The 27,756-nt window shown below is 39.3% G+C and overlaps 3 protein-coding genes across 7 annotated transcripts in view; 2 read left to right on the top strand and 1 right to left on the bottom strand.

The window, feature by feature from the left end:
* Window positions 1-95: 95 nt before the first annotated feature.
* On the top strand, window positions 96-10,813 carry LOC110839442 (kinesin-like protein KLP2). 2 transcript variants are annotated; one of them, XM_087348670.1, is made up of 8 exons: window positions 96-234; window positions 2,064-2,199; window positions 3,212-3,361; window positions 4,336-4,490; window positions 6,015-6,158; window positions 6,662-6,877; window positions 8,378-8,567; window positions 10,349-10,813. In XM_087348670.1, exons 1-7 carry the CDS (start codon window positions 179-181, stop codon window positions 8,532-8,534), a joined length of 1,014 nt encoding a protein of 337 aa, XP_087204796.1. In that variant the 5' UTR covers window positions 96-178; the 3' UTR covers window positions 8,535-8,567; window positions 10,349-10,813. The 2 variants fall into 2 exon arrangements, with proteins under 2 accessions (XP_087204796.1, XP_087204797.1); XM_087348671.1 differs by having other exon boundaries at window positions 8,507-8,567; window positions 10,349-10,811.
* Window positions 10,814-11,779: 966 nt separating this feature from the next.
* The window catches only part of LOC110839432 (uncharacterized), a 54,576-nt gene continuing 38,599 nt past the window's right edge, over window positions 11,780-27,756 (bottom strand). For 3 of the 4 annotated variants that reach the window (XM_087348571.1, XM_087348578.1, XM_087348587.1), the window contains 2 exons: window positions 12,708-13,222; window positions 11,780-12,055 (listed from right to left, as the gene is read on the bottom strand). The gene's annotated coding sequence lies outside the window, so the exon portion shown is untranslated. Of the gene's footprint in view, window positions 12,056-12,707; window positions 13,223-16,619; window positions 16,823-27,756 lie in introns of all 4 variants that reach the window. The other variant, XM_087348583.1, reaches the window with a different exon arrangement.
* Window positions 14,772-19,914, top strand: LOC110839440 (uncharacterized). Its single transcript, XM_022083623.2, has 3 exons — window positions 14,772-15,354; window positions 16,712-17,091; window positions 18,977-19,914. Exons 1-3 carry the CDS (start codon window positions 14,998-15,000, stop codon window positions 19,512-19,514), a joined length of 1,275 nt encoding a protein of 424 aa, XP_021939315.2. The 5' UTR covers window positions 14,772-14,997; the 3' UTR covers window positions 19,515-19,914.

Raw genomic sequence — 27,756 nt, 5'->3', positions numbered from 1 at the left:
TTCGGATCCTCTTTGTATTTATATTCTCTGTGCATTTGATAATTTTCTGAAGACCAATCATATTATCAGAATAACGTGAGGAAGATATCATTGGTTCTCGGATTGTTTGTGTGGCGTACGAATTACAATTCGAAGTTGCTTGTTTATTGTAGATTAATTTTTAGTGTAAGGTATTATAATGGCAAGTAATCATCCTGAAGTAAATCAACAATTACAGGTTTTTGTCAGAATGAGGTAAATTACATACTTTTGAAATTATGTGTATGTTTTCCGGAATTTGTTAATGAAATCTCCCAGAATAAAGATTGGTGTAATGTACCAAATGTATTCGGGAATATACTATGAACAAGATTCGTCAGAATTTTATGTTCTTCAGTCATCGTTGAATAGAATATAATTTATTTACATTACATACATCCTTCAAGGCACAAGCCAAGGATGTAGAGCATGTCTTAGCATAAATACAATACTTGTTTATAATACAAATATAAATTACATAGTTGTGACAGTAATTATAGACAACTGCAGTATTACTGCGAAAATAATTACACAAGAAAGCATAACCAGTATTGCATACATCTATTCATAATAGGTGAGAATTTCTGGGTGAGGTAAATTATTCTATGATGTGGGAGTGAGGTAGGAGATTCTATTTTAGTAGTGGCTTAAACTACTTTACATCTTGATTTAAATTTTTTATAGTGGGGGGGGGGGGAAGATTATCGAGTAGCGTAATCCCTGTATAATAAATTCCTTTTTCATATCTACAGAGTTCAGTGTTTGGCACATGGCATGAAGGTTATGTCTGTATCTTGTACCTATATTGTGGATATCTGAGTTTGTTTGAAAATTTTCTATGTTGTCTACAACGAATGATAATAATGAGAGGAGGAATGCGCTGGCTAGTGAAAGAATATTTAACAATTCCTTACATGAGGCTCTCCCTTTAGCACCTGCCACTATGCTAATGATTTTATTTTGGGTGTAAAATACTTTTTCTTGTCTGTTAACTTCACTCAGAAAGTAATTCTATAAGACATGATTGAATGGAAGTAAGAAAAGTAGACTAATTTTAAAGGGTTTTTTTTCATGAGTATTGTGACAGTCATAGTAAAGCATGCTGAGAGTTTAGACATCATGTATTGAATGTGTGTTCTCCAATTTAAGTTACTGTCAATTTATAGGCCAAGAAATTTATTTGTTTCTACTTCTTCAATTGTTTTATCCCCATACTGTATAACTAGTTTAACACAGTTGTTGTTAGTAGTACAAAATTTCATGAAATTTGTTTTGTCAAAATGTATTATGAGTTTATTGGCTTTAATCCACCTGTTGAAGCTAGCAAAGCCATAATTCATACAAATTAAAATGTGAAGAGATTTTGCAAATTACCAGGACAGAATGGCGATTTAGATTGGCTTCATAAATATTTACTTGATCCCTGGATATCGCATATTCAAATGTGGTACATGATATAATGTTACTTCTGCCATGAACTTATTTTGTCAATGAAATTACAGCAGATTGGTTTGTATAATATTCTTAATGAAGTTTCATATTGAAAAAACATTTTGTTCTTGAAATTGTTTTCTTTTCAATATCTGAAATTGTATGCATATAATAGTTATTAATATCCATTAATTTAATTTGACACATTTTTCACCAAAACAAAAGTTTGAAGAGAAAAACATAAATTGATTGCAAATTATTTTATCTTGATAGCATTTTCTCTTATAGAAATGAATGGGAAATAAAACTGTTCTGTATAAGTAGATTTTTGTGTAAATTATCATTTAGACAGCATATCAGGTGGCAAGAGCTTTTTCAGGAGACTTATGTACTATGTATGTGGAAGATGAGTGTAAACATTTTTCTGCTCATGTTTTGTGTTCCATATTCAGGCATTGGAAAATTAACTTTGTATAGCTGCAAGTGAAATTTGTTTAAATAAAATGAGGCAAATTTGCTAATGCATGTATCATAAGGAATTTTGAATTTACATGCTTTATCCTGTTTACAGCTTAAGAGATGTGTGTGATTTATAATCATTTATTTATTTTCAGACCTCGAACTGTAGAGGAAGAAAGCCATGGATATCCTGAGATTATTTGGACGTACAGTCCGTATCATTCATTCTTCACGCACATATATGATGATGAATCTAAGTTTCATGAAATCTTTGAACCTGATTCCACACAGGTTAGTAATGATTTTAGATAGCCCTCTCATTCATGTTCATTGAGATACTTGTGTTGATTTACCTTCTCAGTAAGCTTATAAGTTTACAATGAACTGAAAAGGAAACAATATTCCATCTGTGTGAAATATTTATGTCTCAGTTCAGATAATAATTGATAAACTGTTAAAGTTATCATGCATTTTTTGCATGAAATGAGCACATATAGGTCTGGTCATGGCTGTCTGACCTCATGATTCAAGTTGAGATTTACTGGACGAATTTGGTATGGGTATTATGTCATGGTTCATATACAGGTCAGTCCATATGGGATTTATGAATTTGTGGTATAAAAAGTGGCAGTGGGACAGTTTTTTCTTTGAGTTCTTTGGTTTTCACCTGTCAGTATTATTACACGACTGCTCTGTATTTACTCGTGTTATCTGCGGGATGGACAGTGGGCCTGTTACCAGCCCAGTTACCCAGACGTAGTTTAACCTCATCACAGCAAAAAAGGATGGGGAGAGCTCCATGCATTGTTGTGCATACCGAATGTAAGTTTGGTGATTGCATGGGGTGGGGGCAGATAGCATGTGCAGGAGATGTGAAAAATGTGTATACAATTTGTGTGTAGTAAGCTCAATAGAAAAAGTACACTCGGAAAGCCATGTTTCTAAGGGTTACTGTTTTTCTTTTGTCTCATTTAGTCTTAGTTTTTAACTTCCAACATTAACATTGAATCACTGTGAAAGCTTAAAATCATTTGTTGCAGTTGCTACAGAAAAGTGTACATTGGGATGTACAGTCACATTATGATTATGATTGTTTGATTCCGGAGACCCTAATTTAGACCTCTTTCTGATCATCTCTCCCAGTTTAACTTTAGTTTTTAGTTATATAATTTTGCATACATGAGCGACTCTTACAGGAAATTAATTTTGCAGTAAAATAAGAAGGAAACAATAGAGGTTTGTTAATTCAGATCAACATATGTTGAAAATACATTCATTCTTGAGCTTCCTCTTTATTTTTCAGATTGACGTGTACATGTCAGTTGTCCACCCTTTAATTAGTGAAGTCCTTGCTGGGTATAACTGCACAGTTTTTGTTTATGGCAAAAGAGGCACAGGAAAAACATTTACAATGGAAGGACAGATATCAAATGAATCTCTTCCATGGAACACTGTAAGTATGTTTATATTTATCCTTCTGTTAGCCTACATTTCTTTTTTAAGGAAACAAAGGTTGATACCATTCAGTTTGTGTGTGTTCTTTCAAGTGTAGAACCATTTATTCAGTTCTGTAAAAACTGGGTGCCACCCCATATTTTGAATTTCTTTCAGTTACGATCAGACACACATCTTGTAATGTGGTGATACTAGTTTGACTTATTGTAGATTGCAAAGTGAAATATAGCAATTCTTAGAAATGATGAACAAAATCATCAGAGTTTGATGATGAAGAATAGGAATGTGATTTTCCATTTTTAGTGGTAGCAAGCAACACATGACGGTCTTAACATAGAAAATTCAAGTCAGGTAAAAACACAATGGCAATCATTTTCCATTTTTATTCATATTTTGTATTATTCTGACTTATTTCATATCCTAGTCTCATCTGACTAATTTATGGATCTGTGGAAATATTTCAGTTAATACTTTGGTTCTTCTGCATTCAGTGTCAACGTTGACAGGGCTCCAGAAAAGTTTCAAATGAAACTGATTGACCTTCATTGCAACAATGACTTGAAAAATAAATGTAGTTATGTTGTTGGTATAACTAAAGTGTATAAAATTGTTCTCAAATATAGGAATCATTTTGTCCTCACTGAGGCGTAATATGAAATAGATATTCCCTGAGACATTTTAATTGTGAGATATTACAAAATGTTTGATTGGAAACAAAAATATGCCCTAGAATTATGTAAGTAATATTAGGTTTATATGTTATTGATGTACTTAGACAAGGGACAATGTGCTCCATTCTGAATTATCATTTAAATAATTTTTAATGTTGATTAAGCATCTCTGAAAATATTTTATGCTGTTCTTTTCCTCACTCCACTACTTGTTTTGAATTGTCCTGTTCATACTCTGTATGTGTGTAGTGTATTTGTATGTACATGTGCATGTGTAAAAAATATGTTGGCTCTTCCATAGGACTCTATGCCAGGAATTATTCCTCGCAGCCTGAAGCATCTGCTCGCTGAAGTAAAAAGACAGGAAGTTGATCTTCCTGTCAGTGTATCTTACATAGAAGTCCATAAAGATAATCTTTATGATTTATTGCCGAGAAGTGGACCTTCGGAACTCAAGTATGATGGTGCTTCAGGAGTAATATGTATATCTTATGATTACAGAATTTCATTCTCTCCTAAACTTTATAGTTCTTATTGTACATTGTACTGTATCCAGTGTAGTGTGCAGTGTTTATTTTTGTGCCTGGTAAGATTATTTTGTGAAAGTCCATAGAAGGACATTAATTAAACCGTATTAACCAGAAGGAAAATAACCTCTTCTCTCCTAAAAAAAATCTTGATCTTCCTTGAAAATGTAGATTGAGGACGTTTGAGAATAGGTTGATACGGCAACTATTTGGACCAGAGAAGGACGTAGTGACAGAGTCTGGTGAATGTTCCAGAATGAGGAGCTTTATATTTTGTACTCTGCCATGTATTATTACAATGTGCAGTCGAAGAAGGATGAAATACATTTGGTGTGTAGCACAATTCAGAGTGACAAGAAATTAATACAAATTTATAGTGTGTAAACCTACAGGGAGAATCTCTTGGAAGACCTGTGTTTGGATGAAGTTAATTTGTCAGAGAGGCTTAGACACTTCCTGTGTTAATGAAAGCTGATTTAGTGTACCTTTCCTTTTACTTGATTAAGATCACAAAAGATTGCAATGCTAACAAACAGAGATTATTCAAAGGATCATTTATATCAGTTGACTTTGGATATTTTTCTCTTCTCATATGTTCCCTCCATTTCCTCTTGTATTTATTATGCATTCTGTTTAGTCTGCACTGTATGGGGGCAGCTTACAACTTCCCTGCTTTGTGTTACCTTTGTTTAAGTTTCTAGCTGATCTCTACACATTCAGTAGACCCTATAGTCTTTGTGTATATTTACGTGCTCCCCCAAGGTTCAGTCATGGGAGTGAAAAAATTATGAGCATTGACAGAGGAGGAAACTGAATGAGAGTGTTTTTGATACTGACCTGAATTAAGTTCATCATAATCATCTGAAGGCAACTAAGATGACATTTCAGAATGTTTAGATGACAGCTCAGCCAGGACTTTGTAAAAGGAGAGGTTATTTTTGTGGAAGCAATGTCTACTTGTTCTCAACATCAAAGAGAAGTGACTGGTTGTAACGGTGTCAGTCTTTTATACAGCAGAAACTGCAGACACCCTGAGAAAACGATTAGCACATGATAGGTGAAGGCAGAGTATATCACTGAATAGAATAGAAGAGAAAAGAATTTATTTGCATTCCATAAATCCCTCATGCATGTGGCACCTTGTGTATAAACAATTAACTGTGGGTAGCCATCGAATTCCTTGATGATGAAGACCGAGTCTGAAATGATGGACTTCTCTTCTGAGTTGATGCAGCTGGTCGGTCACCTTAGAGGATTTTATCACAAGATTGGTTTTGTTGTTTAATGTATTTACAAACACTCTTTTCACTGTTATTGAATAAGTAAAAGTGAAACATGTAAGGACATGTTACAGATATATCTAATGTCAATATTAGTGTTATTAAAACTTTGGGTACTTACATGCATGGTTTGCAGGTACTTTTAATACTTATTTTTTCTTGTTAAACTACAGCATTTGTAATGATTCAGATGGTTCATCTATTATACATGGCTTGGAAGAAATACAATTAGTTGATGAGCAAGATATATATGAAATCCTGGAGAGGGGTTTTTCTAGAAAACACACACAACACACAGAGCAGAATTATCAGTCCAGGTAAGCACTACTACACCAAACTAGAAGAGATATGAAAGCAGTTTAAGTACTTTTAGTGACATGAATTGAAGTTTATGAGGATTGGTCCTAATTTGTAATAAGTAGTGACAGAAAGTTTAATCCTTTGAAGCTGAAGCATGTCTAAATAACATTTATGAATTTAGTCTGTTCTGCAAAGGAGACACCACACTTCACCATTACAAACATCAACTGATTTATGCTGTTTAAGGAAATGATCACTGTTTACAATGAGAATCATATGAAAATAAGAGTTACTGATTGTATAAGCAGTTGGGATTTATACTCGTAGATACCACTTGGCTTTAAAATACTAAAAAAGCCTAAATACTAAAGCAACTAAAACAGACATGTTGGTAGAAGTGTTTTGTAAAAGCCAGCTTCAACATTTATTTCTTGTTTCCTGATAATACTGAATTATGCAGAGATTACATGAAGATTGGTTGTAAAGTTTGTTTGCCTACAGAATTGTTTTATTTCAATAGCTGCTCTCACACAATACTTTCAATTACCGTCAAGATTCCAGCAGAAGGTGAAAAGCCCTCAAAAAGAGGGAAATTGAACCTTGTTGATCTGGTTCATAGTGAGAGTATTGAATGGCCAGCTGTCTGCGATGAAGCTGAAAATATTAATCAGACAATGCAGACACTAGGAAGTGTTGTTAGATTTTTGGTGGACAGAGCCACGAGCGTACCTTTCAGGTATGTAGAGAATGGGTGTCTGATTGGCCTTTATCATCTTTAGTGCTGTAGTTTCACTTTCTGCATATTTGCCTTATGCAGTTGATATGTTAGTACACAGATATTTTTATAGGTAGCAGCATGAATCTGGAAGCGTGTCCTTAAATGGTCAGCTGTGGGTTGATGGGTGATAAGGGGGGATTCTACTACTACTTACAAAGCTTGGGGTCCTGGTATGCAAGCAAACCAGTCAGTCAGGTACCAGTCTCATGCAACTTTCATTCAGAGATGTTAGTAACAAAGTAATAGGTTTGTGAAAATTAAAGCAATATAATTGGATGCTGGTATATGGGGACAGGCACAATGTTTTTAGCCTTACCAGCACCTCAATGGGCTTAAGGTCAAGCATTCAGATTTGTGCCACTTAATGTAATGTCAAACTGCTTTTAGAAGAACACTGGTGTATTATCATTACAGATTTTTTTATTTTGGGCATCACTCCTTTTTGCACCATAAATTATAATTATAATCCTTGTGGAACTGGAAAAATCTGTCTACTGGTGGACACTTCACACTGGTATTTAGTTGGCTTTCCTAAATGTTGTATGTTATGTATATTTCTTCTACATGTGTATTTAATGAAATGCTTATCCCATCTGATTTTTACTGCACACTTATTGACATGGCAGCAGTGTTGAGGTGGATTGTGTTCACCATACGCAGTGTCTTCTTGCATTCTGCCAGTGTTAGATTCCAAGCAAAGTTGTTCATAAGGCTATAAACATATGGATGCCCCACTCTGTAATTTTTCATATAAAATGGTGACTGGCCCTTGCTTCTTGGATTAGACCAGCACCGCATTTGACTTGAAAATGTTAGTATGAATTCTTAATACCAACATTTATCAATTTATGTTCAGCCAGAATGTAGCTGTTAAATGCATACACACAGGCACAATGTTGCTATCCTCCTTTCAGATACTCTTTTTTCTTAAGAGATCAGTTTTTGACAGATGAATAATATGGCATACATATTACAGATAAACAATTGTAATTAATGAGTCTTTGGATTCTACGTAAAGGAATGTACAAGTACTGGCTTTTCAAGGCAGCCACTCTACTATTGTAAACAGTTGTATAATAATAACATTTTCAGAGACCGAAAGGTAAATTTTATAGTAGATTTTGCTTTGTACATGAACGCTATTATTAGACGGAAGAAAAAGTTTCTCATCCAATAAAACCTTTAAAGATGAACCCGTAAAACAACAGAAATTGCAGACCTGAATTTTTCATTTTACTACAAAATGTTAGAAAATGGTCATTTACTGTTTTTGATTGTTAAACCTTTTGGATATTTTACATGTTGAAATTTTAGGCTATATAAGGCCCCATCTCTTTAATAATGACATGTAAATAAGTAGAGCAAAAAACGTTTTGTTGTATTGCTGTGTGAGTCACTTGGCTGCTGTGTCCAACATTAATGGATGTAGCATTTTTCATTTCTGTTATTTGTTTGAAGGTTTTCAGGATTACATTACCTGTTAGAAAATTCTTTTGGAGACCAGACAAAAACCTCCGTTATCACAACAATATCACCTGCACAATGTAATCAGCAGAAGACACTTAACACTTTGCTTCATGTCCGCAGTGTAATGGAAGAACTCAGTCGTCCATAAATTAACTAGAAGCTTAAGAAGGATCTTATCAAGGTATGACAAAAATTCATTGTATATGAATCTGTTCTTTGGAAAGTCTCTCTCTGTGTGTGTGTGTGTGTGGTTTTTTGTTTAAGTCTGGCATTTGTAAGAAATAAAATTGTTGTGGCCATCTGGACTCTGGCCATCTGATTTTTGTGTAATCTTCATAAGGAACACTCCAGAAGACCAGCAGTTTTAGGTCTCTGGGATCCCTGGTTTGAATCGCAATCTGCACGTGGATGTTTAAACATTTTTTGTTTTGTATGGGTAGAGTTTTTCAATGATCTTGTTCTGGAAGTCATACCCATTGTCTGATTGGTCCTTGGCTTTGCCAGCATGTGACACAGAAAGTCCCAGCTCAGCTCAGCTCAGGCAGAAAAATGTATCACTGTTGTCAGCTGTTAATTTGAATTTGAATTACAGATGCATGGTTTTGCAAGCTTGCAGCAGTAAGCATACGTACATTCCAGTAGACTAGCAGCAGAGAGAATTGTCGGGCGATTCACTGGTAAAACAGAACAATTGGCAATGTACCAGGCAAAGACATGATTGTCAGCCAATACTGTTTCAAGGCTTTGACTGCTGATTTGAGAGACTGTAGTATATTAACAGCGCATGAAACTAGCTCTAGCTGTTTTATGGAGGTAGTCACAGAATCAGTCCCTGTTTTTTTCCCCCCTGAGCTTTGGGAAGAAAAGCATCAGTTTCCCTGATCACACATAAGGCACAGGGGTACATTCTCTTGCTGTGTTTATAGCTGTTCATGTGTCGGCTTCAAAATTTACAGCATATAATTTCATTACATATTATGCTCTATTTCCTGTGTGCCATACTTTATGAAGATTATGTGTGCTGTTATCTGATAAACAGCCTCTAAGCTGCTTGCACTGCTGGCTTGGGAGATATGAAGTGTTTACCTTAATAGCCCACTAAGTTTCCAATGCACTGTCTTATGCTCTCTCAGGATTCCCTTCTTTTTTCCTATGTGCCGAGAGCTAACCATTTTGTATGTACAGAGTGTTTATGAAATTTCCTTCTTTCAATGTGACATACACATAAACTAGGGGTTGTTAACGTTTTCATTATCATGATCTGAACTGGCTATTTATGTCAATGTCGAGGGCTACAAAAGAGGAAATGATAGTAATAATGTAGAGGATAGAGGGCAGAACTGTATTTCTTTAACATGAAGAGAGCAGCTGGTATTACTTGATTTTTTTTTTTAATTTCATATGAAGAACACAATTATGGATTTTCCTACTCTAGTATCTATTTTTCGTTACTTAGATAGTTCAGACAGTGAATCCAAGTCCGCGATCCTGTGTGACATTTCGTAACGTGCAGCTTTTTCACGGTGGTGAGTTTTTAGCCCCGTTCAGCTCCAAAGCTATGGAGTCACCATTTTCATAGGAAGAAAATAGCTAATAATGAATGACTGATTGATCTCTTTATGATATAAGCCTACAACAAGCAACATGAACCACAGCTTAAAGTGAGACAGCTGTGCACATTAGTATCTAATTCATACTAAACTGTGAAATGTCTGTTGTGTATCTGGTAACTGTGTACCACCTGCTCCAACATTCAGTAACTCTGTTCTGTTTCTTGTGATTCTCAGAGAAAACAGCGATTATTTCCTTAACAGCATTAACCAATTGATCTTTGTCATGGTTGTGTTTTCTTTGGGGTGAGGACGGAATTCAAAAGCATTGTTTACATGAGCTTTGTCTTCAGAGAGTTAAAACTGATGTATGTGCAGTATAGACTTGTTATATAGTTGTTCGTGTGGGTAGGTGCAAGTTCTCGTGGCTAGGTCCAGTTGCCGAAAGATGTGCTCCGGAACGGAATGCTGGGTGACCGACCACCTCGTTGATGACAGTGGTTGTATGCGTTGTGGCCTCGCGATGGAGTTGTGCCAGGATGGGATGTTCGACTGATTGATCTCTTTATGATATAGGCCTACAGCAAGCAATATGAACTACAAACTGGTTCAAAGAATTGTTGAATTTTTATTTTCAAATATTTAGTTAGATAAGACTCATGCTTGCTCTTTAATGCCATGTACCCAGAAGTACATGGTTCTTAAATCTCTTTGTAAGTAATCAGTTATTTAGCCTTAATTAATTGTTATTTATATTTAATTGTGTTGAATTTTTATTCTCAAATATTTAGTTAGATAAGACTCAAGCTTGTTCTATAATGCCATGTACCCAGAAGTACATGGTTCTTAAATCTCTTTGTAAGTAATCAGTTATTTAGCCTTAATTAATTGTTATTTATATTTAATTGTGTTGAATTTTTATTCTCAAATATTTAGTTAGATAAGACTCAAGCTTGCTCTTTAATGCCATGTACCCAGAAGTACATGGTTCTTAAATCTCTTTGTAAGTAATCAGTTATTTAGCCTTAATTAATTGTTATTTATATTTAATTGTGTTGAATTTTTATTCTCAAATATTTAGTTAGATAAGACTCAAGCTTGTTCTATAATGCCATGTACCCAGAAGTACATGGTTCTTAAATCTCTTTGTAAGTAATCAGTTATTTAGTCTTTATATATATCTACAGGTTGAGTCAAACTATTACCAAATTCAATGCATAGATTGAACTCTTTGAACCAAATAAACTAACGTTTTTTATAAGGTCAAACTGCAGATTTATAGCATGTTGGCTGGAAACTAAAAGCACATGCAGAAAACCAATGTCCTGAAATAATTAATTAATTAATCTCTCAACTTGTGATAATTATGCTCACATATTACTAAGAGAGCCAAACAGCTTTGCTATTTTATGCAAGTAGCAGGCTGGCCAACTGTTCATTACCTTTTCACTGTTCTAAACTTCTTTCTTTGGCGCATATATTTATATGATCTAGGACATTGTGGGCCTGTGGCAGTGCACTAATAACAATCCCAGGCAGATGGATAAGTGTGTCGAATATTTTCCTTAGAAAAGATATGCCTAATGTCAAACACAGTTACTACGTTTCACTTGTCTACTGTTCCAGGCTACGGCGTCACAAAAACAGGAATAAGATTTTCCATTAAATTATACAAATGTAGAGATGGATCTAACAAAGACCGCACTGCTGCAAGTTTACGTATGCATTCTTATTTCCGCGCATGCTTCAGAGTGCTTGAGTGCAAAGTCTTCCCTTGTGCAAATACTGTGCACTCACTGTTCATTCTTATTATCATTCATAGTGTGCAGTAACATACAGCAACAACAAAACCAACCACTTTTATTGAATACAAACATTTATTTACAATTTAATTTTTTTAGTTTCAACACGGCTTTTAGGTGAGGTGTTTGGAAAGGGAAATTTAGTTTCAACTGGTCACCCAATCTCCCTCCTCTTCTTCCTTCTGGATCTGGTCAACTGTTTTGGGGGTTGAGTCACTCCTTCTTGGGACCAACTCCTCTTTCTGGAGGTCTATCACATCTTTGATCATAAATCTCGTTCCCTTCTTCTGTGAAAGATCTTTCATTCTGTGGAAGTCCTGCAAGAACACAAAAATTTCAAGTCACATTTCATGGGCAAAATGAACTTCTTACACTTAACAGCCTACGCATAGAACTAGAAAATTCTGCCACTAGTCATGTAGTTCACATAGAACATCCTGCGCATGTAAATTCAGAGAGAGACTGAACAAAATGTAAATATGTGTGTTATCTGCACAAACAGATTTTTCGGTGGCTGAGCCTTGGCACGGTCCATCAATCACTGTCCCGCTTGCTCCTGCCATGACAGTGAGCGAATTCTGACATGAGTCAGCACAGCTGATGAGAGGAAACGTAAAAGTCTAACCCAATACTGTGTAAGATATCCTTTGCCCTGGACATGGACAAGTTTACACTACAGCATGAGGCATCTTTATATGAATCATGTACGAGTGTAACTCAGCTATGCAGATTATGAAAAAATTCAGAATGTCACAGTGATCATTTATCACACAGAAACACTATTCAGAATCGTGTCAGCAAGGTCAGAAAGGTATTTCATATCAGAATAGACACAAAATCCTAAAGCGTTCTTTACAATGTGCATTTACAAACATTAAGTCCGTCTTCTGAGACAGTTCCCACTTTGGCCACCAGATTGCAGCACCTCATTTTCTAACTCTCAAATTTCCTCGTCCATAATTATCTTACCACTGCTAATTGGATACTCAAAACGGGATTGAGTGACGTCATGCAGAACAGCACAACGTCCATATCAAATTTCATCCTAGTCTGTCCATTGGTGCTCGAGTTGAATCAACTGGACGACGAGGCACGACCAGCCCATGATGCCTTCTCACTACGATTTTGTGCAAAGAAGGTATAACAGTTAAGAACAACTTGCATGCTACGAGACAGAAGCAAGAAAGTCAGTGAGATCAAAGGCACACTCTTACTGCTTTTTGCATTGTACGTCACATATAAGCCTGGGGTCTACAGAGAGCCCAAAAGAGGGCAATAAAGTAAACAGTAGGAGAACTGCAAATTAAAACTAAAACTGTCCAAGAATGAACAGAAACATTCTTCGTTCTTGCTTTCCAAGTGTCATCAGCAGTTTACAGAGGCACTCCAAGGAATGCTCATCTCCTTCAGAAACAAGATGCTTAATGCATCGCTGCATTACACTTGTTGCCAGCATTCCTAATTTGTGGAGCTCACCAATAAACCTGTAACAAGATCAAAAATTTATCAATTGGATTGAATTAAGACAATGGAAAAAATCTAAAGAACAGAACAGAATTGAGGTGCTTTGCCTCTACAAGTTACAGAGAGATTCGTACCTTAAAATAGTAACAACTTTTGTTTAAGCAGATGGAATTTAATCAGTGAAATGTAATCATTCCTCGCTTGGTAATTTAAACAAATTAAATGTATTCATTCTCTTGTGTGTGATATATATATATATATATATATATATATATATATATATATATATATATATATATATATTTAAGGTGAAATATTATATATTCTGTTGCATGGTTTCTCATGGCATTCTTGGAATAAGCTGTATCTGTTCATAAGTTTAAAACAGTTGACACAGAATATTAAAAAATTCAAATTAAATAATTATTTTACTGTAATGCACATTTCAATGAAATTTACATGTTTTGCAGTCCCATTAATTTTCAGAGGTTTTGTTGCTACAAAATACATTCAATTTCTGATTAGTTTCCTGTGGTGTTATGGTTCCTTGTATGACATGAAAGTTGACAATGACAACTTGATGCACCAAGGGTGTCATAAACCCTATGGGGTACAGATAAATTACTTTCCCCTCCAGACTTAAGTTAAAATTTACATGCTGGCAAAATACAGTGTTACGGTCCTGTGGAACATATAATTGAACAGGAATGACACAGCTTCTTCGGGAAAGAAACGCTAAATGAAATGGGGAGCTATCTACACAGAGGTAAGGGGAGATCTGACTGAAGTGTATGAACGAGCATAGCAGAACAAGATGCTGTATCACACATATGGGAAAGCAATAAACAACAGAGTGTTCAATGTTTCTGAATGTGATGTAACTGTATGTTACAATATATGCAGTTCCCAAATAAATGTGTGACATATTAGAAGCCTATGGATATTTTAAGTGGACCAGGACCTTAAACTTCATTCCCTTGATTATACATGGAGTTAGACCAACAGTGCCCTGGCAGGACGCAAATATCAACAAGAAGAAACACCGAGGAAGTGGTGGCTTTATGGTAGTGTGTTATCATATAAGTAGCAGCAATCATTCTCCCAGCCTTCCACATTGTTCCTATACCATTCCTCAAATTCGTCTCCATCATCAAAATACAAATGAAAGCCATACATTTGCATCTTCGCATGCAACACGAATTGCAGCTCAAGTTAGGATTCAGACAGGAAAACCCTGCTCCAGATTCCAAGACTTCGTTCTTCTGCACATTTGGGATTTGAAGTGGGTGCTGACACACAGACCGCTAGATTTCAAATGCAGTATTGCTTCTGGATGTGGCCGATTTCAATCTTTCGCCTACTCCTAACTGACGGGTTTCGTAGTGGGTCTACGTCCCAGTACGTAGCCCGCCTTGGAAACAGTCAACGAAGGAACGATTTATGTCGAAGGCTTTCAATTTTACCGAACGCGATAATGTTCTATTATTATACGATGTTAAATAACTGGTGCAGTTGGTACAGGATCGTTATACTCCTACGACAATACATAACTTGGTGAGGAAACTGATTGTTGGGAGTGTAAACTGCGAGACATGACGTCAGTGCATTGTTGTACTACGTTGACTGCTTCACATTGTTGGCTGGCTGTCTCATTGTTGAATGTCTCTTAGTAAGGTCTGTTGACGTCTTGTGTGGCGAGAAAGGTGAACAAGAGTTTAATCGTAAACCGTGAATATTTTACTCAGATAATATAATTTAACCACCAGGAATATTTTGGCATAAAATCTTCGTCGGGATGAACAAGTTTATTTCCTTTAAGAAGTCAAAACTTCAACGTGGCAACGAAGGGCCGGATAAAGTTGGAGCCTGCAGTCGTCAGCAACGGCAACTGCACATCACGGACTTACCGCCAGAGGTGCTGGCTCTCATTTTCGAACATTGCCGTTACGATGTCTTGGCTACACACGTGAGGCTCGTGTGCAAACGATTCTGTGACGTCGCCACCTCAATTCTCAATCGCGGGTTCCGGACCTTGTGTCAGAAGATTGATCGAGCTATGGTGGAGGCCTTGTCTCGTTTTGAAGATCAAACATTGGAAGAATTTTGTAGAACGACTCGAATTTTCATTGTACTGATGGCTATGAAGTATCAGGTAAGAGAGTGGGGAATGACCGAAACTTTGTAACAACTCACAAGAATGTGAAGCACGAACAAACCCTTAATAGTGTTGATTAGGGTTTAACATTTCTGCTTCTAAAACAAGAGCGTAACTGCTTTTGTTTGACGCGGACTGAGCCGGGGCAGATTCAGACGCGTTCCTGAAACTGCTGTAGGCCGAGGATATGCTCGTCACATCAGCAACACGAAGCTAAGAGTGCACGTGGTTGACAACAGAAATGAAAGCGACTTCGCGTGTTTAATCGACCAGAGTAAATTGCCAGTGACCTAGAAACTGATCGACAATCAGGTTACAGTTCTGATACTGTTACTATATATGCGCCTTTACGCAACAGTGAAACAACAATAACAAGTCAAAATTATATTCACGACGGAATTAGGGGGAGGCTAAATTCCGGAAATGCTTGCTACTTCTCAGTTAAAAATGCTTTGTCTTCCCGCCTAACTTCTAAGAACCTGAAGTTTTAAACAATAATATGCGTGTTGTTTTGTATGGGTGCGAAACATGGTCCCTCACTCAGAGGGAGGAACACAGATTGCAGGTGTTTGAGAATAGAGTGTTCAGGAGAATTTTTGGGCCTAGAAGAGAACACGATGGGGCATGGAGAAAACTGCATAATGACGAGCTTAAAATTTTGTACTCCTCCCCAAATATTGTCAGGGTGATTACGTCGAAAAGAATGAGATGGGCGGGGCATGTAGCACACATGGATAGGACAAGAGGTGTGCACCGGGTAATGGCTGGGAAGCCTGAGGGGAAGAGACCGCTGGAGAGACCTAGACATAGATGGGAGGATAATCTCAGGCGGGATCTGTGGAAGATAGGAGTTTGGCCAAGGATAGGGACCGGTGGAGGGCTTTGGTTAGTTCGGTGATGAACCTTCGAGTACCGTAAGGCATCTAGTTAGTTAGGTAGGTAGGTAGCCAGTTAGAAACAGCGAAACCAAATCACTGATTAAACGGAAGTGATATTTCTCATATTCATCCTCCGTGTTTCCACATCATTTGCTTACAAGTGCAACCCAGATGGTTTAAGTAACCCGAAGGTTCATCACCGAATTAACCAAAGCCCTCCACCGGTCTCCTTACTTCTCTTGTAACGAAGAGTCGGCTACAAATAGCATGAACAGGAAAACCACCCAAAGCAACATCGACTGTTTATTCGTCAATGATTTGAACGACGACATACCAACTGCAGCAGCTGCTCATTACTTGAATAACGGTATCAGAATTTCATACGTGTGAACTGAAGGAAACCAGAGACATCGTAAGGTGATATAACATCAGATGTGGTCAGTTGCCCCTCTGACAGTTGCCCTGTTTGTTTGCAGTACCGCGAGTTGAGAGCCGTCACCTGGGGAGATATTCACAGCCCTTACTCCGGCTCTGGACATCAAAAGTGCTTCTACGCCGGCAGTTTGCTGGACGACTTCTTCAGGTACCTGCGAATGGCCCGCCATTGTTCAAACCCCTATTGGTTAATCACCTTCGTACCATACACAAACGGCATTGACAAACTGCGTGATCGGTGCTTGATATTCAAGAACCACTTCGAGGAAAGAACTGAGAAATTTAAACGCGATTATTCCATCTCTGGGGCAAAGCTTATTGACCTTTGCCATCGCTTGATGCGGAGACAGGTCAGGATGACCCCACATGAACAGGCGGTGACAGTCAATGGAACGGAATGCTACATCAACCTTCCATATAGGTAAGGAAAGGCACAATAACTTGGGGCCCCGCGATAGGGAAATCCTTTTCTCAGTAAATAACACGCCACCTCGCCATCTTCAGTTTCTATTGCGAATTAACAACACTGTGCATACAGAATATTGGTTTGGAATCCTTCTGGAAAAAGACCACTGGGCAGACCAGGAAGGAGATGAGAGGATAATATCAAGATGGATCGAAGGGAGGTGGGCTGTGATGATGGAAAATGGACGAATTTGGCGCAGGATCGTGGCCGGTGGCGGGCTTCGGTGTCGTCGGCGTTGGACCTGCGGGTTCTGCTACCGGGGATTTAGTTACTAAGTAGGTCTCCACAGACCGCAGCGGTAGTGTGTTCACAATGCGTGGCTGACCTGAGAGCGCCCGCAAAGTAGGTCCAACGCACTGTGGCTGTTCGATTGTATTCGTACACTTGCAGTTTGGAATGATTTTGCAAAACACTTTTGAGAGTATTCGTTTCAGTGTCAGGTCCAATGGCGAAGTCAGAATACTGAAGCTACTCAGAGTCGCTTGTAAAATGCTCCGCTACTGAACTGGAGCCCCTAAACAGGCCTGAAGTATACTCACGATATTTTTGGATGCTTGGTACCATCTTCTGTGTTCAAAGTGGAAGAAAAGCACAAAAAGGAAGTCTTAAATGTTTTACAGTAAAAATGCGTCTTTCTCGCCGTGCTATAAATTATTGTTCAGATTGACACTGATGCCGTCAGTCACAGCGACTTGTTTAGTTAGAAGTAGTCCGGAAACTTAGCAAGGAGGCTTGATCACGAATTACGTAAACGCACATTACTAAAACCTACGTTTGTCCCAGCCGCACGCCATCGTCTGTTCACTTCCCTGGATCGAGCAATTCTTGCTGTTTATTCTGATTCCCCTTGTTCGATGCTGAGCGTGAATTTGCGTAAGCAAGAATAAATATTAAATCTCAACCCGGAGACGGTTATCTTGATCGAGATTTTCCTCGCTGACTTCCTAGTGAGACTCCGCAAAAGCGCCACTTCTATGAACGACTGTCCACTGATGTAGGACATTTGTTTCTTTGTTCGAAGGATCCCAGCCGATTGCTGACAGGCATAAAGCATAGCACTTCAACGTGAAAGAAGGATAAGGTTCCTTTATGTCTGTCTTACGTGATGTTCCGAAAAAAAACTATGTTTGTGTCCGTGTCGAAAACCGTTTCAGGTAAACGGTGGGCAAAATGGGCCGCTGTCCAACTTCCCCCCCCCCAATTTAAGAGCCCCGCACCGAACGATAAATTCGAAAAATTTTGACGGGTACTTCATTTTGTAAATCTGATTCAATGAACGGACTTTGGTACGTTTGGCATATTAAGAATCTGTTGGATTGAAAATCGTTGTTCATGCACTTTTTTTATGAGGTCCGCGGATGTTCTTCGGGTATTTTGCAACGCTTTATCAGGTTACGAGGTTCTGTAATCTTTAATAGCGTACGGTGATTGTCTGGGCTTGACACCGTACGATAACCCACTGGCCTCAGGAGTGCAGATTCTGATAGGTGGGAGACTCCAGATGTCAGAATGTGTTTACACACAATCATAACATTTGTCGTTTGAAAATTCTTTGAGCACAAGTTAGACCACGGACCTCTGACTCATGCATGGCCTGAGCTTGATTGTCGCAAAATATCTCTGAGCTTTGTTGCAGTTACAAACAAACAGACAAAGAATTGTCGTTGGAATCCAGAATTGTGGGTAGGGGTGTCGGAGGGAACGTAACAGCACATGGCGCCTTCGTCACCCTTGACCTCTTCGTGTGACGTAGCCGAAGGTCGCTGGAATTTTGCACCCAGTTCAATTCCCTGCACTGAACACGGCTTAATTGTTTAATCTGTGTTGGTGTTTCTTACAGGGTGCCTTACACTTGGTTCAATTGCCTGCCTTCATCTCAAGCTCAACCTAATCAGAGGAGCGAAGAGCAGAGATCGATATATCTGCGCATGCGCCAACTATTTGATGGCAGGAACCATTTCGTCCTGGAGAAGATTCATCACGAAAAAGAACTGGTAATTCGGAAAGGACACGAAACGTTAGCATTAAAATACATCGTACCTTCCTTTTACAACTCGATTCACCAGAATTATGGCTATTTATTTTTTTGTGGAAAAATGGATGGGTTTTCCGGTGGCCGCAATTTCTTCAAAGAAAGATCTCCAACCGTTGAGCTTTTCAATTATTTTAATCTGGATTTTTTTACTTCACATGACGAAACTGATGCGTCTGACGGCGTAGTTAATGTTCTAGAATCCTCTAACATGGACCTGGATATTGACACAGAACTTCACTCGCCGTTAAGACTGGCACCAATAAGATTTACTGATGACTGTATAGGACTCGTTTGGTATCACGGTGTAGGAATGTACGGTTATCGCCAAATCCGCTTCAGGTGAATCATGGAACTAAATTCCTTTTGAAAATTACTATAAATTGCCCTGCATCTCTTGCAAACGACCTAACATCTACTTTTCAACATATTGTAAGCTCCAGCAAAAATGTTTAATACAGAAGATGGCCGTCTTCTTGGTTGTTGCGCCCTGATGATGGAGGCAGCATGGACCTCTGACACGGTGGTGGATATCTACCAGACTACACGGCGCAACAACCCAGAAGACAGCAATCTTCAGACTCACCGCTGTGAAAACCTCAAATCCTACAAGATTAATACAGCTTCTTTTGCCTAAGTGTATCTCATTTCCGATTTCTTTGTTTATCCCACTGTGATACAAATTCCTGAATGTAACTAGAATTTAAGCAAAGAGCAAATAAACACAAAACATGTTTACAAAGATTTGCATTGCATTTCCATGTGTCTCTTTGAATGCATTCCACCAACAGGCTTAAATTCCCCTGCACGTGCATTGAGGGGCAAAGCGTGGCATTTTGAAATTTGTCAGCCATATTGTAGTGTTTCTCCTTATTTTTGTACAGAGTATACTTGTATTAGATGTAGTGTGGTGCACGTGGGTAGTAGGCAGTTCTCATGGAACACCCGGTGCTTTGTTTCCATGAGGAATAGAGTTAGTGTCCTGGTTCGCCTACCTAACCAGGCACGTGTCGTTTTTGACACTTGGGTGCTTAGAGTTCGTGGCGTTTTCCCTGGAAAAAGATAGCTAATTCCCAAAGTTGCAATTAAAGTCATGATGCGACAAAAGTTAGAGGACAGGCAGTCGATCTTTGACATCAAAATTGAGTGGATGCAGGACACCACTATCGGCGTCACGGCAACCACAACGTCGAGTCATTTTCAGGTAGGCCTTGGCAATATGTGAGTTTGTTTGAAGGAAAACCAAGACGGGATGTGCTACATTGAGTAGGGAAATTACAAAAGAGAGCGATTGTGTACAACGTTAGACTCCGCTGGTGGAGAGAAGGTTCTCTGAACTATTTTACACCTAAGAATATCAGAACATTTTAGGAAAGAGAACTGCCTGCACCAGTATCACCTCTATAGGTTATATCGTAGTTCTTCTCTTTGCAGATTACGAGTTCTAGTTCGTAAGACAATAAATGGGTGTGCAATTGCTGCTTCTACATTCGTCGTCCCCTATGTCCTGGACCAGGCGCGAATCCCAGAAGCGATTCTGTGCAGCGATCTGGGATAGGCTTCGCTACCCTCACAAATTGTAAGCAAACTCTACCACGGATCTTTACAGTTGGCGGCAACTGTACTTTCCAGGCCCACACTTTGTGATTTCTTCAGGCATTTTTCTCTTTTGTACAGTTGAGTTTCTCGCGTTATTTGGCACTAAAATCTCCACCCATCCCAGTGATCGATCAGTGTACAGTGCCGATATTATTAAAATAGACCTAGCTAACATTTAACAACAGCTTTGCAACAGCAAATATCTGACCTCGCAGCTAATTCGGCTCAAGAAAAGAAACCTCGAATCGTACAAACTATGAAAGATTTATCTGTGGTTTACCTCATTCCCGAATTTAGTGGTGCGATAAACGGAGCAGGAAAAGTGGTTTCATGGGCAGGGGATGACAACATTTATGCAGCGAATATAAAACTCACAGGCGTGGCCAAGACATTTTACACAGGAAGTACAGAGTTCCATGTGGAAAATACAACGTGGGAACGTTTCAAACAAAGATTACAAGACATAATGCAGGATCAGTTTCACTACCTACAATTATTGACAGTCAAACAAAGGAAAGACGCGGATTCCCAAACATTTGTGGATAGGGTCCGCACTTTGGCAAAGAAAACATTACCCTCCTCACGTATCCCAGCGGTTCAAGACAGAGCTCGAAAAGCGACAATTGTCGGCGTCGGTCCTTGGATTGCGTCCAGACATTTCAATGCAGGTAAAGTTTAGATCCCCTAAATAGCGAACACGGTTCATTTAACTGTCAATGCGGAGAATAAGTCGGATAATGTTTTTCTTACCGACAGTCGGAATAGTGAGTAGGCCGGTAATAACGATCTAAAGCCGGCCATTCACGATCGCTCCAGATGGATGACATCCGAATGGATGACGTCCAAATGGACGTCGTCCAAAGAGGTACTACATTCACGGTCGCGTCACGCCAGTCGCGGTTTGTTGTCCCTCTGTGAAGTGCGTGGTGTTTGCGATGGACGAAGAATTTGTACTAGCTACGGCAGTATGCCTGTATATTAAAAGGAAAAAACCAAAACGAAAGTGGTCAAAGCAATGGCTCTTAAACAGAAGCAATTTAATTAGTGAACTGAGTTTGGAGCCGTAAGACTGGAGAAACTATTTACGAATGGATGAGTGTGCTTATTTCCGCTTATTGGGGCTAGTCACGCCTGTGATACAAAAACAGGACACGAATATGAGACAATGCATCAGTCCTCATGAAAGATTGTCAGCGACTTTGAGATTTTTGGCTTCAGGCATGAACTATGAAGAACTGAAGTATGTGACAGCTACTTCTCCACAACGTTTAGGAGTAATTATCCCCGAGACTTGCAGGGCAATACTGCAGTGTTTGAAAGGATACCTTAAGGTAAGGTCAGGATTATTACTATATTTGTTAAAATTTAATTAGTTTCTAAATGTAATTATTTTTTTACATTTAATTAGTTTCAATTAGTTCGTGAATCACATGACTGATGATGCCACTTAAGAGGCGAAACATGTCTCATAATATATTTTAACTTATTTGTAAAATACATGGCAACTCTCTATATTTATCAATAACATCAATAACGAAATCACGCCCCGACATTATGCAACTTTCGACTTGACTGGACGAAGGCTCGTGGCAGACTGGCATGAGAATGGACCACGTTTCCGCCACTCACGATACGATGGCGCGATGGAGTGATGGAGCGATCGGATGGATTATGGCTCGACAGAATATCCAAACGAGCCCACCACGCCACGCCAATGGACTTCAGTTTCCGCATTCACAGTACAATTTTGGAGCGACACCGCGTCATTTGGACGAATGGAGCGATCGTGAATGGCCGGCTTAACAGCTGACCGTTGACCTTGGTCTTCACACCCGTAACTTCCAAGCATTCCCTGGCGCACTACCGTTCCCGATCTGCTGGTGGTTGCTATAACTGTGGAAGTTTCGGTCATTTTGAAAGGGACTGTATGTAGGCAGCCACTAGCAGACGATCATAACACACGCGGTCACTATTCGCGTGATCAACATGAAAATGGGATGCCCTCGCAGAGACAGAATTGGTACCAAAGGAGCAACCCCCAAAATTTAGTGCTACAAACGGAGGTACAGTCGGAAAAGGAGAGAACGACAACAGCGAGGCGTAGTCCATAAACGTACGGGGTGTAACCGATGGCATCAGATGAACCCCTTGAAGTCAGCTCCAGCCCCAGTGCTCGAAGCGAATATTCAAGCCAAGGCAAAGAAATTAATTATTGACACGAGGGCAAGCGATTTTCTGAGGCAACATGGAGCCACTGTTAGCTACGAGGACCAAACTTTGCTGCTGGACGGAGAAAGATTTGACCTCGTAGGTACATCTAACTCAGCAGAAGAATTTGTGGAGCATTTGAGCGACGCCTCTGATTTCGCTCTACAATCAATGCGTCGTCGACGGGTTCGACCCCAGTGTATACCTCGGAGATGAAGGTCATGCCGCCTCTAAGCAAATGCATAGTGAGAGGAAAATTAACTGGCCCCATGGCCATTCCCCATCGAGAATGTGTAGACGACCCAGTAGATCTGCCGACGCAAGGTCTCTAAGCCGCGTGTGTTTTAGCTAACGTTAGACGCAGTCCCCCTGCGCCTATGTGCGGTGTCAGTGCACGTGTGGGTTTCCAACAACACGCTAGAGAAGATATTTACTATGGTGACTGAGACCAAGGCAAATTCAGGGCACTTATTGTTGCAACTAACAAATGCAAGTCCACGGCCCCTTGAAATTCCAAAGCACGTGATGGTATCGGAATCTCTAATTAACGAAGTCAACGGAAACGGAAATTGCGAAGTAATTTCGAAACAGAGTTACAATAAAAATGAGGCTACTTCTAAAGAGTAAAATGAAGCATTTAAGTGAGAGGGCGAGAGCAGTGATTGAGCCGGTATTACAGAAGCACGCCCACGTATTTTTTGAAGAGGGACAAGGGAGTTCGATAGTACTAAAGTAGTAACTCATACCATAGAAACAGGAAATGCAGCGCCGATCCGAAAACCTCCATAAAGGGTAAAGATGGTATGAAAGAACAAATTCAAGATTTGTTTAAAAAAAGGCATTACACGTGCAAGTGATAGATAGTCCGTGGTAAAGCCCCGCCATATTGGAGTATGGATGGCACACAGAAATGGAGAATGTGCACAGATTTTAGAGGTTTAAATGCACTAACCAAGTGGACCATGAGCGACTATCGAAATACGACTTTCTGAATTCGACCTGATGGCCATGCGCCCCCACCCATCTACCTCTTCCGTGTGTTGCCCTGTAACTGAAAAGACCACTGCCGTACAGGATTTCGCCAGAAACGCTACTAGAGATTCGGGTTCGGCCTTTTCATTCTAAGTTTTTTTTTGCCTCTGTGGCGTTAGCTCTGTGCGGGTCTGCCGGTGGTGACGTCCGCTCCGGTGTATATTTTGTTTGTTCTTTTATTGTCTTTTGTGTATGTTTGTTTCTTTCTTTATGATAATATATTTAATTGAAGATTTTGTGTTCTATGTGCCTTTTGCTTTTGGGTTTATCCACGCCTATCCACACAGTTGATTGAGGCATATCCCACGGTGGCGTCTTTGCATGGAAGCCGTTACTCCCGGTGCTGCAATGTTTCAGTGGATTTTTGCGAGTGGAGATCGCGGAGGAAGACAAAGAAAAGACTGGGCATTAAGAATATAGTCGCTTATGTTTTGGTTCATGCAATTCACCTCCGACGTTTCAGTCCCTGGTGGATAAAGTACTGGCAGATTTAATGGGCACGGAGGTCTACTGTTACTCAGATGACTTGATAATTTTCAGCTCTACGCCTGAAGAGCACGCGAAAAGGCTAGAACATGTGTTAGAGAGGCTGGAGAGAGCTAATCTAAAGCTACAGCCAGATAAAAATTTTATGGCACAGCCACAAGTCGAATATTTGGGTTACATTATAAGTAGAGAGGGAATAAAAGCCAACCCAGATAAAGTGAAAGCGGCGCTGAGCTATCCAGTTCCAAACAAACGGTACGTGAAGTTAGATCTTTTCTTGGATTGACAGGATTTTATCATAAAATGATAACAAATTATGCACAACGAGCATAACCGTTGACCCAGCTGATTAGAATAAATGAAAATTTTGTCTGGACCCAAGACCAACAAAATGCTTTTGAGCATTTAAGACTGGCGTTAACAACCCCAATTTTTGCATACCCTGACTTCTCGCAGGCATTTTACGTTACAGCCGATGCTAGAAGGCGGCGGTAGCATGTATTCTGTCTCAGTATCAAGAAGCCAACGAAGACCCATAGCCCATGCATCTGGACAGTTAAACGAACAGGAACAGAGATACAGTTCTAGTGAATTAGAACTTTTAGCTCTAGTGTCGGCCACACGTCACTTCCGAAGCTGTCTGTATGGTCGTCAGTTCGTAGCCCGAACTGACCATCGAGCTGTGGCGTATCTAAAGAAATTCTCGGTAAATGAGATCGTCTCTCCGATTAGCGGAGTTTTATTTCACAGCAGAATACCGCCCAGGAAAGTCTATCCAGCATGTAGATGCCCTAAGTCGACACATCGCGACGCTGGAAGACGACCTCTTGAGTCGGGAAACATATGGCAAAAGCAGCAAAGCGACAGTTTTCGTCAGAATGTGTGTAGAAATAACATCGACAACGCTCAGTGTTACCTTGACAAAGATAGCTTACTACATCGGCGACCGGGAAGTCATTGCCCCGATCAGCTGGTAATACCGCATGGGTTAGTAAATGACGTCTTAGCCCCGCATAGCAGCAGTCAGTTCGCGTCACACCCAGGACAGAACAGAACTTTGAAGCCACAGATGAAGCGTGCGATACATTCCTATGCCAACAACTGCGAGTCGAGCGATCGACGGAAACAAGGCCATGAGTATAAAGCCCCACTGGGAGAACCAGAAGAGGCAAGGGAGCCATTTCAGGTTTGCGCCGTGGATTATAAAGCATCAACGCGGGATCAACGACCACGCAAGTCTCAAATAAATCACGTCTTCCATCTAGACATTCCGAGTGTTAATCGGTCTGTTATGAACTGGCCGTGACACCAAATGAGACTGGGTCCATGCCCACCGATTCGCTAAGCTAATTAAGAATCCCCGAGACAACCCATCAAAAACACGAAATATCCCACCAGCTACGTCACTCTCCGGGATGGGACGCAGTGTGCGACCAGCCACGTCGTACCGGACGCCGCGATGTCCCCGACAGCGGAAACGACCGGTTACAAAGTATTCTTGGCGCCCAACGTGGGGCAAGACTTCAGGACTCGTAGCAGCCTATATGACGGATTGAAGGAAGGCCATCGCCGACGATCTGTTGACCGACCAACGACCACCGCGAACGTTTTGGGAGACCACAACCTCCACGCGTCGCGACGCCAATTCAACGGCACCGGAGAACTAATCGAAACAACGCGTACGGACCACGGCATCCCAGCTGCAGGACTTATCATATCAGCTTTACTACAACCAGGTCAGTCACTTCGTCACAAAATGCACGGAAAAACTGTCGGACTAGAGTTGCGAACCAACATTCGAAGGGACAAAGAACTGGCGGACTTCATTTAACAGGCCACCATAGGTTACAAGAATACGGCAACTCCAAGTTCTGATTCCGATCTTTACGTGATTTTATCGCTAATGTGTTTCGTAGTTTGAAGGAGGAAAATGCAAATTAAAGTGAATAGATTGAAAGCAACAATACTAAGATAAGTGAATAGATTGAAAGCAACAATGCTAAGATAAGTGAAAAGACTGAAGGCAACAATACTAAGTGAAAAGACTGAAAGAAACAGTGCTAAAATAAGTGAAAATATTGAAAGCAACAATGCTAAGATAAGTGAAAAGATTGAAAGCAGCAATGCTAACTTAAGTGAAAATATTGAAAACAACAATGCTAAGATAAGTGAATTGATTGAAAGCAACAATGCTAAGATAAGTGAAAAGATTGAAGGCAACAATACTAAGTGAAAAGATTGAAAGCAACAGTGCTAAAATAAGTGAAAATATTGAAAGCAACAATGCTAAGATAAGTGAAAAGATTGAAAGCAGCAATGCTAACTTAAGTGAAAAGATTGAAAACAACAATGCTAAGATAAGTGAATAGATTGAAAGCAACAATGCTAAGATAAGTGAAAAGACTGAAGGCAACAATACTAAGTGAGAAGATTGAAAGAAACAGTGCTAAAATAAGTGAAAATATTGAAAGCAACAATGCTAAGATAAGTGAAAAGATTGAAAGCAACAATGCTAACTTAAGTGAAAAGATTGAAAACAACAATGCTAACTTAAGTGAAAAGATTGAAAACAATAATGCTAACTTAAGTGAAAAGATTGAAAACAACAATGCTAAGATAAGTGAATTGATTGAAAGCAACAATGCTAAGATAAGTGAAAAGATTGAAGGCAACAATACTAAGTGAAAAGATTGAAAGCAACAGTGCTAAAATAAGTGAAAATATTGAAAGCAACAATGCTAACTTAAGCGAAAATATTGAAAGCAACAATGCTAAGATAAGTGAAAAGATTGAAAGCAACAATATTAAATTAAATGAAAAGTTTGAAAGCAACAATGCTAAGATAAGTGAAAAGATTGAAAGCAACAATGCTAAGATAAGTGTAAAGATTGAAAGCAACAACGCTAACTTAAGTAAGAGAATTCAGAATGAAATATGGGACGTTAAAGGTAGTATTTTGTAATGGTTAATTATGGATAGGTTGGTAGCGTGGCTTACAATGGAGCAAGGCAAGTCATCAGTTTAAACATACTCAGCTGATATGATATTTCTTCCAGTGAAGCTACTTGTTAAACAAGACTATACACCATTTATTTCTAACACTAAGTACTACATAAATTTTACATTTGTATTAAACATTACCTTCCTACTTCAGGCTAGTTCACTTTATCTCAACAACAATCTGGTTACGTAAATTTTGAAGATTTAATAATCTACCCCTACTATACTCGGAGTCATCACCTCAGAGCTTACCTGTAATTATC

Source organism: Zootermopsis nevadensis, unplaced genomic scaffold (assembly GCF_977971745.1).
Source record: "Zootermopsis nevadensis isolate Lab colony 2312 unplaced genomic scaffold, Znev_1.0 Znev_ptg000002l, whole genome shotgun sequence".
NCBI lineage: Eukaryota > Metazoa > Arthropoda > Insecta > Blattodea > Termopsidae > Zootermopsis > Zootermopsis nevadensis.
The sequence above is the reverse complement of the archived record's forward strand: the minus strand, read 5'-3'. Positions and strand labels throughout refer to the sequence as shown.

Bases quoted from the DNA above. Each gene is read 5' to 3' on its own strand.
- LOC110839440 (XM_022083623.2), top strand. From the start codon at position 14,998: ATGAACAAGTTTATTTCCTTTAAGAAGTCAAAACTTCAACGTGGCAAC. The intron at 15,355-16,711 runs GTAAGAGAGTGG...GTTTGTTTGCAG, and splicing joins TGATGGCTATGAAGTATCAG to TACCGCGAGTTGAGAGCCGT. The intron at 17,092-18,976 runs GTAAGGAAAGGC...TGTTTCTTACAG, and splicing joins TACATCAACCTTCCATATAG to GGTGCCTTACACTTGGTTCA.
- LOC110839442 (XM_087348670.1), top strand. From the start codon at position 179: ATGGCAAGTAATCATCCTGAAGTAAATCAACAATTACAGGTTTTTGTC. The intron at 235-2,063 runs GTAAATTACATA...ATTTATTTTCAG, and splicing joins CAGGTTTTTGTCAGAATGAG to ACCTCGAACTGTAGAGGAAG. The intron at 2,200-3,211 runs GTTAGTAATGAT...TTTATTTTTCAG, and splicing joins TTGAACCTGATTCCACACAG to ATTGACGTGTACATGTCAGT.